General features: G+C 32.9%; 1 protein-coding gene across 2 annotated transcripts; it reads right to left on the bottom strand.

The window, feature by feature from the left end:
- Window positions 1–584: 584 nt before the first annotated feature.
- On the bottom strand, window positions 585–6,944 carry LOC114731637 (protein HLB1). Of its 2 annotated transcripts, none has more exons than XM_028918852.1 (15): window positions 6,868–6,944; window positions 6,370–6,763; window positions 5,679–5,804; window positions 5,463–5,532; window positions 4,916–5,029; window positions 4,594–4,677; window positions 4,310–4,360; window positions 4,186–4,215; window positions 3,366–3,428; window positions 3,122–3,187; window positions 2,892–3,020; window positions 2,681–2,716; window positions 2,250–2,369; window positions 1,922–2,086; window positions 585–894 (listed from the first exon to the last, which is right to left on the bottom strand). In XM_028918852.1, exons 2-15 carry the CDS (start codon window positions 6,741–6,743, stop codon window positions 784–786), a joined length of 1,539 nt encoding a protein of 512 aa, XP_028774685.1. In that variant the 5' UTR covers window positions 6,744–6,763; window positions 6,868–6,944; the 3' UTR covers window positions 585–783. The 2 variants fall into 2 exon arrangements, with proteins under 2 accessions (XP_028774685.1, XP_028774686.1); XM_028918853.1 differs by having other exon boundaries at window positions 6,911–6,928.
- Window positions 6,945–13,869: the final 6,925 nt, after the last annotated feature.

The raw sequence follows: 13,869 nt of genomic DNA, 5'->3' as shown, positions 1-13,869 counted from the left end.
ATATAGTAGCTGATGATATTTTCAGCTCTTCATCATTGAAATACCTTCCTACCAAATCCAACAAGGTTTACTCCCCCTATTTTTCTCTTTCATGTATTAATGCATTAATCCAATATTCCAAACACGACGTTATTTCTAGCGTATAGTGGTACCATTTGCCCAAGGCAGTTAGGCAGACAGGGACGTGTGTCATCGGCTGCGAATGTTAGGGGGAAGTCAAAAGAACTCATGCCGATCAATCCTCCGTTGGTCAACACACTAACAAACTCTCAATGTGTGAGCTTTTGAAATTTTTTGGTACGAGGTAAGAAAATTAATACAGGCCGTTTACTTTCTTCTGTTTTTGTCTGCTAAGTTTCTGTGTTCTGTTTGGATGGGAGGGAATAGAAGAGAGATGGACAGAGACGATTTTAATAAATTTAATTTTAACAAAAAAATTAAAAAAAAAAGTGAAGTTAAAAATGTTTAATTAATTCTTCATACTTTTCAACCAAACATGTTTGCACATGGACACATACAAATGCAACATGCACCCAGGAATAACATAGGCTATTCTGGAAAGAGAAAATAGTGGGAAATTGCAGAAGGCTAATTCATTAGTAACCTCGATTTTGAATTGAAATGATTTCACCCAACATTCAAATATTATACACAAGTTAGATTTTCACAACTAGTACTCAACTCATAACATGTAGATCTTATTTTTATAGGAGAGAAAGGATAAAACGAAGAAGATAATAAATGTCAAAACAGATTTCCAATACATTAAACAATCTGATATATTCATCCCGTTATTATGCCTGCCAGTACGTCACTTTTGCCTCGTACATATATTGTGTACACTAGGAGAATTGCATCCAGCCATCCATCCAATGATTCCCATGAGTCAGCAACCTTGTAAATCACGAAAAGGGAGAACAAGAGTCTCAGAGCTGCATATCTTAAAACCAGAGCGGAATACTATGCTTATTGTATTAACTGGAGCAAATTTCAGACACTTCAGCTAGATCATAACTTGTAAAATCTATTCCCTCCAATCCCTAATATAGGAGCTAATTAGAGGTTAAATCTAGCCATAAATATAAAATCTCAATTCATTTTATCTTTCATATTTATCATTTCTTTGTAAGCTAATTTACCTTATAAACTAATATATAATCTAATATTATACATGGATATCTTAGGAAGATCATATCATATTAGTTATAATTAACTAATTTATTTGACTTTCTTAATCTATTCAAATTAGTTGAGTAGCTCTTACATTAAAAATCAAAGAGTATTAGGTTTTGATATAGAACATTTACCGATGTGCTTTAGCAATGAGTAAAGGAGAGGAATACATTTCACCAAAAAAAAAAAGAAAAAGGAGAGGAATACAAGGGGAAATGATGCTTTGCATGAATATTAGGGTAGCTGCATAAATTTCATGATAAGAGGGACTCATGCCATGTAGATGTAATGAGGACAGATTTCTTGTAATAGCCATCTCATTTAAAGACAGTAATCTCATGTTAAAAGTATTCTATCAACACAAAACCAGCCATCACAAGAAATAATCCTTTTCTGAAAAGGCATCAACAGATCTAAGTGAAATATCACGTGGGCATTAAAATTAAGAATACAACATTTCGCCCCAAAAAAAAAAAAAAAACCAAGAATACAACATAAAATCATAGCAATGTTAAGGGGATGAAAGTGATCTTTTCATTAATGGATTATTGATTATTCGATAGGAAGACATGGGGCACTCATCATAAAAATTATGACCTAATCATTGCAAAATTGACCTATGTCGTCCTCAATCAACATTATCTAAAACATTACCATGGTCCTGACCAGTGCAGGAAAGTTTGAGAGCGGGAAGCAACAAATCTATATAGTGTGGAACAACTCCAAAGTGAATATAAATTATTCTTACCAAATAAACGGGGCCATGAACTGTATCTATGCAGAGGCCTGCACCAGGTGGTAAAGTTAGATCAGCACACGCTGATACAGAAACAATATCTGCAACATCTACTCTGACAAATTTCCTGTCTCCATTCACCATATCTGTTGATCTGTCGGAGGAACTTCTAGAAATCTGAATGGAGGAATGTAATTTAATTAATTTAAAAGGAGCACGTGTTTTGGCCAAAAAAAAAAAAGGGAGCTTGTGTTAGAGATTTCCAGTGATATGGGGTTAAAAAAAAAAAAAAAGGCTGACAAAAGCAAGGATTTCAATTTGTAAGCCAATCATATCTTACCTGTTGAAGTCTTTCATGATTCAAAAGGAATTCTGATCGCTTCCAGTCATTATGAGGTGCAATTGGTTTCCCCGCAGGAGGTGCAGTCAAATATCCAACTTTAAGATGCGGTAGGGGCAGCTGTCAAAATGGAGTTGTGTCAAATTTATTGTACAGATAACAAATAAATGATTCAAACAACCCACACAACTTCATAGGTCACAAACAGTATGCTATAACAACATATATATGTCTTGAGAGACAAGATGAACTACTTGAAGCAATAGAGAAGATAAGGGCCAATATGACTCTCTAAAGAGAAAGGATTAAGGAGCTTCAAAATGGAGCAATTTGAAGGCAAATAATACAGTAACTCCTGTTCCATATTGACATTTCAGTCCAAGCTTGAAAGGTATTCTGAAAACAGTTTAAGAGAAAAATGTTGTACTCACCATAGAACGCACCAGCCGCAGGGCACTGCTATAAACCTGTTACAAAAAAATAAAATAAGGCTACATAGTTGAAAAGGAAAAATATCAAAATGAGAAATGAAAGGCTAACTGTAAAAATGAGGGATGTTATCTTCATCAACAAGTTTTCTTAATCTGAAAAAAGCATCTAATCGTCGGGGGGAAAAAAAAAAAGCAGACATTAATTTCTTACTGAATAATTCGGTTTCAATGCATGAGCAGCGGCAATATATATGGCAGATTGGCTGTACAATTCATTTGGTGAAACTTCTTTAGCACTGACCGATCCCCCAGCTCTGAGAGTGTCCTCAGCTAATCCGTACTGAAAAAGAAATACAATGCATGCAATACTTACTCTCAACTCGACTACTGGTCAATTCATGGCAATAAAACATATACTATGAGAAGCAGCAGCAATCTCACCAGAACAGTTCCAAGATTGTAAATTGCCCTATGGAAATCAAATTGCAACTGTATGGCCGCACGGAACTGCATTGAAGAATATGGATAAGTTAAAAAGGCAGACGAGAGAGTAGATTTTATTAACAAGGCATCATAAGCAAAAAATCGCTTACTGATAATATTTACCTGATTATTTCCCCTTCCCCACCCCCAAAAAAGGGGGAAAACAAAAGGAAACAGGAGAAAAAATAAAAAGGATTCGTACCTTGCTTATAGCAGTTCTAACAATTTTCTGCTTGTCTCGTGCTGGAACAATGGCACTGAGTTCCTAAGTGGGGGACCAGTTAAGAAAAAAGAAAGAAAAAGATATTAAGAATTTCCACACAAAATATGATATATGGAAATTATAGAACAGCTTCAAGCATGGGATCTATTAAATAATTCTCAGGGTATCAGGAAATAGACCGTAAGCAAGGGAAAAATGAGTCAGAAACCCCAATTTGATTCAGTTTTGTTAATTGTGGGAAATAGTAATCTTCAAGTTGTATTTTAAAGCTTTAATTCAGGCTTAATCATTAATTTTAAATTTATGAGCTTTTTTTTTTTTTTTTAAGTTCTGAACATTAAGATGCTTTTCTAATGACTGTAATTTAACAATGTTAGAAAGAAAGAGCAGAACTGATTGGTTATGACATAATCTTGATTCATACGTTGGCATGCAAGCACAGGTGCACGATAACCTAATTGGTTGACCGACCCTTTTAATTGGTAACTGGCAACAAAAACTTTCAATTGATTAATTAAGCTGATATTCTTGGTAAAATTTACATTGTATTAGTTACTGATCATGGTTTCTAGGTATAATTTTATATCACTACGATTCACTATTTGATAAAACAATAATATCTGAATAAATACACAGCTGGCAGTTAAAATTGTTAAGAGATTCATGTTTAAATCATGAGCAATAATATATTCAGCAGCGTATTTAAGATATTAAGAATCAAGCAATTCCACCAGCACCAAAAAAAAAAAAAAATTTGGTGGAACGCTTTTAAGATAAACAATGTGGTAACTTATAATACCTGAAGAGCAAGTCCCCAGTTGTTAAGTGCCTGAAATAAATTCCATGTCAGATTGTAACAAGGGTTCGGCATGCAAATGAGCATGCTTTTAATGAAACTTAAGGAAAGTTTGATCGAGATGAACCTGAGGACTGTTCCAGTTGAGTTGGACTGCTTTTTCATAGTTTCTTGTAGCCTGAAATACAAAATATAATATTCAACAAAAATTAGGTTGTTTAATGCTGAGCCTCTCAGTTATATCAAGCATAATAAAGATAGAATTCTAAGAACATAAACTCAAGTTTACACATGTTATAGCATCATCCATAATCAGACTGAGCAATAGCAAGAGCGGTCAAAAGCAGTACTCATTTCCCTAATGTTAAGTATAGATAAAATCATAACAGAAGGTAACAATCATTTGTTCACCTGTTTCCATAGCTCTTCAGCTTCCTTTGTGCGGCCACGCATTTTAGCTCTATCAGATATTGCTATAGCCCAGTTGTAGAAGGCCTGTATACCATCAAGTGTGAGGGGGGAAAATCCTAATCCATTTACGCATGAACATACAAATATAGCTTGATTTGTTGGGGGGGGGGGGGGGAGAACATATTTCTCATCCTGGCTGTATAGAAACTCATGACGAGGATTTATCAAGCACTAATCCTGCAAATAGGCTGACAGCCCAGACAGCAATTGTAGCTTGGTTGTAGTCATTTGATAAGAATTTTCAGAGGATATCCTTACATACATCATGAAGTGTGGGACAAAGACGAGTAGCCTCATCATATTTTTTACAAGCTTCCTCAAGCAATGCGTCTTTGGAAGGTGACGTAGAATCTGGGCTGACATTATCTGCACTCTCCTGCACACCAGGGATGGTTGAGTGGGAAGTTTACATAAACTTTGGAGTAAATAGACCCTATTGTTAGCACAATCAAGTAGTTTTTTCCATGATCGGAAAACATAAACAGGAGGTCTTAGCATGCAATGCAACTCAGGTTGCAATATCATTTTTATGAGAATATACATGGTGCAGTGAGACAATGTTAAAAATATTTAACGACAGATATTCTTCTTCAAGAGAAGAAAGAGATGAAAAACCTCGAATAAAAACAATATACAAAATTCACTCTTCATCTTCCATGGTGCGCTTATGCATATGGGTGAAATACCACGAAAGTATAACTTTGAGGGAGTAATAAATTGTTAAAATTCAAGCACGCTGCAAGTACAGTAAAAAGAAAATAGCACATTACTTCAATATCTAAGGAACAGAACAAGAAAGCCAATCAGACCTGAAGTACCAAAGCCCAGTTGTACAATGCATCATAATCTTCTGGATTTCTCTCAATTGTAGTAGCATACCTAGAAAAATCAATTGAAAGTATAATCAGAAACGAAAACCTCCAAATGAACACAATAAAGACGGCATTTCCCAAATAAAATGTTGGTCTTTAACAACTTTTTTGGCATGAATGTAGAGAGTTGAAGATAAGAACTGATTGCAGCACCTCCTAGCAGCAAATGTAAGAATACGTTGCCGGGACCGACCTTCCTCATCAACACCTACAACACTATTTATCAAAGCCATTGCGGCATTGTTCTGTTCTGATTGCTGTTGGTGCGGACTTTCTTGGCTAAAAATTTTCAGAAGTATGTAGAGTTAAATTTCATCCATAAGAGAGAAAAGCACTCTCAAAATCCTAAAACTTATATGCTTTTGATGTAGCATGGCTGAACATAAAAGGATGAAACCGATAAGGCATTTATCCATGCGAAAAGGAGCAGTAAATACGAATTCAGAAATAGAATAATAACCAAAACTTCACACTGATATTGTAGGAATTAACCACGCAGAGTTCAAAGTAACTTCATTCATAAAAATCATTTATGTAGCAGTCCAATTAATAATTAGGTGAAAAACTTAAGAGCTACTGTGAAAAAGTTTTCTATTGCAATAGTAATAGTAAATGTGTGGTAACTCCCAAGGAGATTTCATCGTCAAAATTCAGAATAGTAATTGGGTGATGTTGAGATAAGAATCAATTGGTTAAGTTCTTCATCACATTCCACGGTCAATGTATGCACACATTGATTAAATGTCGAGAAATTCCTCGCAGGTACAGCAAAGGCTAAAGAAGACGATATATAAACAAAAGAATATGGCTGAGGAGAGCATCAATTGAACAACAGAAGGGGAACCTGTAAGGTGAGCTGGCATCTTCTCTGTCTTGCTCAGAATCATTTTTCAATCCATTCAGCAATTCTCTCATAGTGAAAGTTCGACTTCCTTCGTCTTTTCGGAGCTCAGGGCGTGAAGTTGGTTCGGCAGAGTGGGTGTGATCGGCGTCATTGGAGCGGATCGAGGTTTGTGAAGCTTCAGAGGACTTGAGATCTACATCGGTCTTCACTGGTTCAGCTTCTGCTTTAGGTTCTGATCCCGATTCCAGTTCAGGCTGTGGCTGTTGATGGGTTGGAGATGCCGGTTGTGGTTCTATTTCTGACGATGGATTTTCCTCAGATTGAGGATGATGCGCTGATTGGAGTCCGTTTTGCAATTCAGGTTCCAACGACATTTTCCGAGATTCAAATTTTACTGTAGAAAAAATGAACGGAGGAGTTTCGGACTGATCTAATTGACAAGCACAGAGTGACGGAATGAGAAGGTAGAGCACCGAGAGATAACTAACAGTGCAATACCTCTGCAAAAGCGGAGGGACAGAGAACTGTTCTGAGTTCTTACCACTTTACCACGTTCAACTCGCGAAAACGTAAACTGGTGATGTTGTATTAACTTCTTTTGCCCTCCTTTGCTACGAAATAATGGAAATATTGACAATCAGTACCAGTAATTACAACCTCATCGACATCCTTTACAACGATTTTTAGGTTGGTCCTGCTAGGAGTTTGAAATTGGGTAAAATTACTTCTTATAATTTTCTCCATTATTTAAGTTAGCCCCTAATAGTTTGCAAAGTTTTTTTTTTGGCCAACAGTTTGCAAAGTTTCAATCAACATTAAGCATTTGCCAACGTAACACCAAGGGGTGTTTGACAAACTCTAAACCATGGTTTCAGAAGTACTTTTTCTCAAAACGATACAAATTCATCCACATATTTACTTCGTAAACCGTAAAAGCACTTCTAAAACCATAGTTTGGTTTCTATCCAAACACCTCATAAGGAGATATATGAGTAAAAATCAAATTATAATTTTAAAAATAATGTTATAGTATATAAACTAAGTACTACCTCCGGTCCTTATTATAAGACCCTGTTTTACTTTTATTTTTGTCCTAAATATAAGACCCCAATTCACTTTGTCTCTCATATTTATACATTTTTTCAAAAGTAACCCTTCTAACAATGATAGTTCTATCAATACACTTGATTAACAAGGATATTTTAGGAAAAACAACACATATTTAGGACAAATAACTAACTCATCTTATTTCTTTAATCTCTTCAAAAATAGCAACTGGCTCTTATAATTAGGATCGGGGGTAGTAGTATATGAGAAAAATTTTATTTTAACTTACATAAAAATATTTTTTTTAAAAAAAAAATTATATGTCAAACGCCCCCTAAATCATTTGTTGTTTGTCTGGAATTAAGTGAAGCTTGAAAGAGTAAAACTTGCAAATTTCATTACCTCACCGCTGGCAAAAAAAATTTTCGTCACCTCACATTGTACAATTCTAATAAACTATAAGGTGAGATTGGTGAGACAGAAGATCTGGCGATTCAAGCTTTGGTACTTTAATTTCTTCTCAAGCTTGATGTAGATTTCTGGAATTATAATTTCCCTCGTTGTTTTTTAATAGGATTTCTTTCTTCGTAATTTCTTTTTTCTAGCTCTAAATCTGTCATTGATCTTTTCTCTTGTATTCTTCAGCATGCTTTGCATATTATATGCATTCGAGACTTTTTTGTTTCGATATTTTTTTTTTATGTGGATCTTCATTCTCTCAAATAAAACGTTGAAAGATTTTTATGTCAAATCGTTAAGATTTTAATTTCGTTACATTTTTCCTAACAAAAGCCATCATCGTATTGGGGGGAAACAGAACCAAACTTCAAATGTGGAAGTGATGAAATATTTATGATAAGAGAGATCATGCCTTCAACTATCTTATTATTTTAGCAATTGGCGCGTCATTTGTTACCTTGTGGTTGTAATGCATTGCTCTAAAATATGGAAGAATATTTCAAAACCAAAAAAAAAAACGGAAGAATAACATTTTTCTTCACAATGATCAACATGAACATAAAAAGTATATACCAAAGCTCATAATACAATAAAAGAAATATAAAACAGTTAAAAAAATGTAACGATGATTTTAAAAAAAATAAAAAATGGAGCTACCTTTACCTGTGTTTGGCTTGACAAGGGGAAGGGAGGGAAGTGATTTTAATGAAGGGGGAGAATGAGAGAAATTTTAATGATACCTTGTTTGGTTTATAAAAAGAGAGGAAGGGAATTAATCAAAAATTAACTATTTTAATCTTATAAAATTAAAATAAATTTTTCCACTTTTTCATTTTGTCAAGATATAAATATGTATAATCAAAGAATACTCACAATTTTGAAGACGATTTGGATTGACTTCTTGGTGATGGCGGCTTGTTATCCGTGGAAAGTCAACTCTCACACACAATTATAGCATATCAAGGCATTAAAAAAATTAAGGGTAAATGAGAAATTAAATTATTTCATTCAGGTTAATTTTGAAATATAAAATTTTATCTCTCATCTTTCTTTTAAAAAACCTCACTTTTAGAGCAGAGACTAAAAAAGAAAAAGGAGGGAAAGAGAGCCCCTTTCCTCTTTAAAAAATGTCCAACCAAGCGAGAGGAAGGGAGCAACTCTCCTTTCCCCTTAAAAAATTTTCCAACCAAACAAGGGGGGATCAACTTTCCTCCCCTTCCCTCCGAAAACCAAACGCAGCCTTTAAGGTAACACTTAGAGAAAACATTCACGCAAACACAAATGTCTTGCTATGGGTCATTTGTATGACAAAAGGACATTTAAAGTGCTTTACCAATATTTTGATTTATACTTCCCAAAAAATAATTGTTAATACCACCTCCGGTCCTAATTATAAGAGCTAGTTGACTAATTTGAGGAGATTAAGAAAATAAGTTGAGTTAGTTATTTGTCCTAAATAGGTGTTGTCTTTCCTAAAATATCATTACTAATCAAGTGTATTGACTTGAACTATCATTGTTAGAAGGTTATTTTAGAAAAAAAATGTATAAATATGAGAACAAAGTGAATTGAGGTCTTATATTTAGAATCAAAATAAAAGTCAAACAGGGTCTTATATTAAGGACCGGAGGTAGTATAATATTTCCCAGTTGTCAATTTTAAACGGATTAGTAATATTACCTCCGGTCCTTAATATAGAACCATGTTTGACTTTTATGTTAGTCCTAAATATAAGACCCCAATCCACTTTGTCTCTTATATTTATGTATTTTTTTCCCAATGTAATCCTTTTAACAATGATAGTTCTAGCTGATATATTTGATTAGTAAGGATATTTTAGGAAATACAATATATATTTATTACAAATAACTAACTTAACTTTTTTCCTTAATCTCTTCAAATTAGTCAACTAACTCTTTTAATTAGAAGCATCATTATTTAAGGGATCAAAGTGTTAATATTTCCGTACATAAGACTCAAATAATATTCTCCCTTAATTTTTTCCGCAATCCGCATCATCCATCACAATGTACACATGGCGGTGATGCCGTCATAATCTCAACATGACAGTATATTAAATGCGTGCTTGGCTTCAGGTTAGGGCTAATATAAGTTTTAGCCTCTTCAATTTATTTTTATTTTAGTTTTAATTTCTCAAATTTTAAATCATAAATTTTTATTTATTAATTTTTTTATTTAAAATATTAGTCTTTATAATTTAATAAAAACTTAGAATGTTTTGTCTCTTAAAGGATTAAGACATGTGGTTTGAAATTTAAGGGGTAAAATTCAAAATGAATGCAAACTTGAAAAGTTAAAAATTATATTAATCCCATTAAAAATTATTAACATTTTGATTTTTATAATTTCTAAAATAAAATTCACTGCACTCTAATAAAATTTAGATCACACTAGCTAGAGTGATGTGCACTGAATATGCATCCCTGGTTCTTCGCGTTCTGTAACATCGAAGGCAGGCATACACCATGTTTAGCCTTTCAGTTCTTCAATGCTTGAAAAGAGGCCGATAAACTAATTCTGTAATTCATAATGCACCCACAGAGTAGAGATTTCAGTATTACATGCCGATTAATTGGCCTCACTAATAGGGTGCACATGCTAAGCACATACGTTATACATATACTATCCCATTCTCAGGCAAATGTTTAAACTCGGATTAAAAAATTAAAATAAAATTTCCACTTTTGTCTTAGAGGGTGTTTGGATATAACCAAACCATGGTTTGGAGAATAGCTTCTGGAGAATAGATTCTGGGAAGAATAGATTTTTTGAAGAATAGATTTTGTGAAAAAGTGATTCTGAGAAGTGAGAGTGTTTGGATAGTTGTTCCCAGAAGCACTTTTTACATGTACAAATTACTAAAAAAGGCATAAGTTAATATGATAATTACAGAAAAAAAATATTTTATGATATATTTTAATTTGAAGGAATAAAATTGTTAATAATATATTTTTTATTAACATAATTAATAATACATAAGATAATATAATTAATTAATAATTAATATGTATATATATTTATAAGATATAAGATTAAATATATTTATAAAAAAATATGTTTATAAAAAAAACAAAATACATATCCTATAGGCTCTCACACACTCTTTTTTTTTTTCCAAAAGCAAAAAATTTTTGCTTTTCCCAAAACCATGGTTTTGGTTTTTTTAAGGGTGTTTGGGTGATTTTTTCCCAAACCATGGTTTGAGGTATCACCCAAACACCTCCATAACATATATTTCTGTCTTTTGTTGCAGTTTGTATTGCTGGGTTTCTATCTTTGTTGTTCTAAGCCAGCTTAATCATTTGAGTAATTTGAGTTTTACTCAAATTTTTCAGATGTGGTAGGTCTACATTTTAACATACTCATTTTACTTTTTAAATAAATGGACTTTATTCAAAAAAATTTAAAAAGCATATACGAGAATTAAAATTAAAAAAAAAATCCAAGATACATGAATCCTTATGCTAATTTGATGATTCAGACATCGTTTAAATCTTTTGACCAAAAAACAATAACATCGTTCAAAGGGACGAAAAGTGGACTCATTACTATTAAAACTTTGATAATTTGGTAGAAGAAATCATCCATTCATAAGGGGAAATGGCAAATAAAGACCCTTGAAAATATAAAATGGCAATTTGGGTACTTCAATTCATAAAATTGCCATCAGAGACCGGGTCCTAGATTGCAATTATGAAATGAAGCCCAAATGACTAAAATGCCCTTCCTTTTCTCTTTCTTCCAGCACCTCATTTCTTTCTCTTTCCTTCTTCTCTTCCTCTCTCTCTTTGTCCTACTCTCCCTCTCTGGAAACGTAAATTTCTGACTTTCTTTCTCTCTCTCTCTCCCCCCTCTTTCTTCTCTTTCCTTCTTCTACTCTCCTTCGATTTCATTCTTCTTCTCTAGAACCGTGACGTTCTTCTATGTTTTTCCCAACCCATTGATTTGCAATGGAAAAAATGAAAACATGTTAACCGTGTAGCTTCCATATTTAATTTTCTGCAAAACATGTAATGCTAATAGCCTAATATAGTACTCTTCATATAAAAGCTCTCATTCTCCATAATCTCTCTTTATTCTACAACCTCATCTCCTACTGATATACTCGAATTAACAACTGTTACCTCCTTTCATTGTAAAAAACTGGTTGTTGTCAAAGAATTCTGGAAATTATCATTTACGAAGAGAAATGTAAACTTGTATAAAAACCTTATCAGAAGTGATAAGTTCACTATGACAAATGATAAGCTGAGTATGATAAATAACAAGTTCTCATAAGGTTTTCATACAATTTCAAATTTCTCTGTTAAAATGACTAAATTTTCATATTGATTTATGAAATGACAAGTTTACTATGGTAGATGACAAGTTGAGTTTGACAAATGACAAGTTCCCATAAGGTTTTCATACAATTTCAAATTTCTCTGTTAAAATGACTAAATTTTTATATTGATTTATGAAATGACAAGTTTACTATGGCAGATGACAAGTTGAGTTTGACAAATAACAAGTTCACATAAGGTTTTCATACAATTTCAAATTTCTCTGTTAAAATGACTGAATTTTCATATTGATTTACGAAGTGAAAAGTTTACTATGACAAATAACAAGTTGAATATGACAAATGATAAGTTCCCATAAGAATTTCATACAATTTTAAATTTCTCTATTGAAATGACTGAATTTCCACATTGATTTATAAAGTGACAAGTTAACTATGACAAATGACAAGTTGAATTTGGCAAATGACAAGTTTCCATAAGGTTTTTATGCAATTTCAAATTTCTCTATCAAAATGACAGAATTTTCACGTTGATTTACGAAGTGACAAATTTACTATGGCAAATAACAAATTGAGTTTGGCAAATGACAAGTTCCCATAAGGTTTTCATACAATTTCAAATTTCTCCATTAAAATGATTGAATTTCTACATTGATTTACGAAGTGACAAGTTTACTATGGCAAATAACAAGTTGAGTTTGGCAAATGACAAGTCCCCATAAGGTTTTCATATAATTTCAAAAAAATGAATGAATTTTCACATTGATTTATGAAGTGACAAGTTTACTATGGCAAATAACAAGTTGAGTTCGCAAATGACAAGTTCCTATGAGATTTTCATACAATTTCAAATTTCTTCGTTAAAATGACTGAATTTTCATATTGACTTATGAAGTGACAAGTTTACTATGGCAAATGATAAGTTGAGTTTGGCAAATGACAAGTTCCATCAGGTTTTCACACAATTTCAAATTTCTCTGTCAAAATGACTGAATTTTCACATTGATTTACGAAGTAACGAGTTTACTATGACAAATGACAAATTGAGTATAGCAAATAACAAGTTCCCATAAGGTTTCATACAATTTCAAATTTATCTGTTGAAATTAAAATTTGCAGATTTCTGACAGCAACTACTTCTGATAAGCAGTAAATGACAAGTTTAGTAAGATTAATGACAAGTTCAGTGAGTTGAACCCCTTGTACAAGGAAACTAATTACGAGCTACACCTCATGCAATCTTGAGTCTTACATTCCATCATAAAGTTGACTTCCCTTCCTCATTCACATGCAATGAATCATCCAAGCTTTCATTCTTTAAGGAGGAGTAGATTATGAACTTGTCACCATCAAATTGAAATGTATTTCCTAATCTAACCATAGTTCTCAAAGAATTTCTTGACACCTTGTTCCATTTGGAAGAATTGTCCTGTATGCAAGACAAAATCCAATATGATCTTGGTATGTTTTCTGGGTATGTAAACACATAAAAGTTCAAACTATATATAAAAAGACACATACACATTAAAATAGCCTTTGACTTTCTCCATGAAATTGATAAATTGACTAATGAAAGTTAATCATGAATTTTCATTTCTTGATTTCTTCCATAACTGTTCTGATATATCCAAGGTGATAAAAGATGAATCAAATAATGTTGCAGATTTGGTACTTAGTTCAAGCAGGGGCAG

This window comes from Neltuma alba, unplaced genomic scaffold, assembly GCF_004799145.2.
Source record: "Neltuma alba isolate B1F8T4 unplaced genomic scaffold, ASM479914v2 tig00012839_pilon, whole genome shotgun sequence".
Lineage (NCBI taxonomy): Eukaryota > Viridiplantae > Streptophyta > Magnoliopsida > Fabales > Fabaceae > Neltuma > Neltuma alba.
Note: the sequence above shows the minus strand (reverse complement) of the source record. Positions and strands in the feature narration are given on the sequence as shown.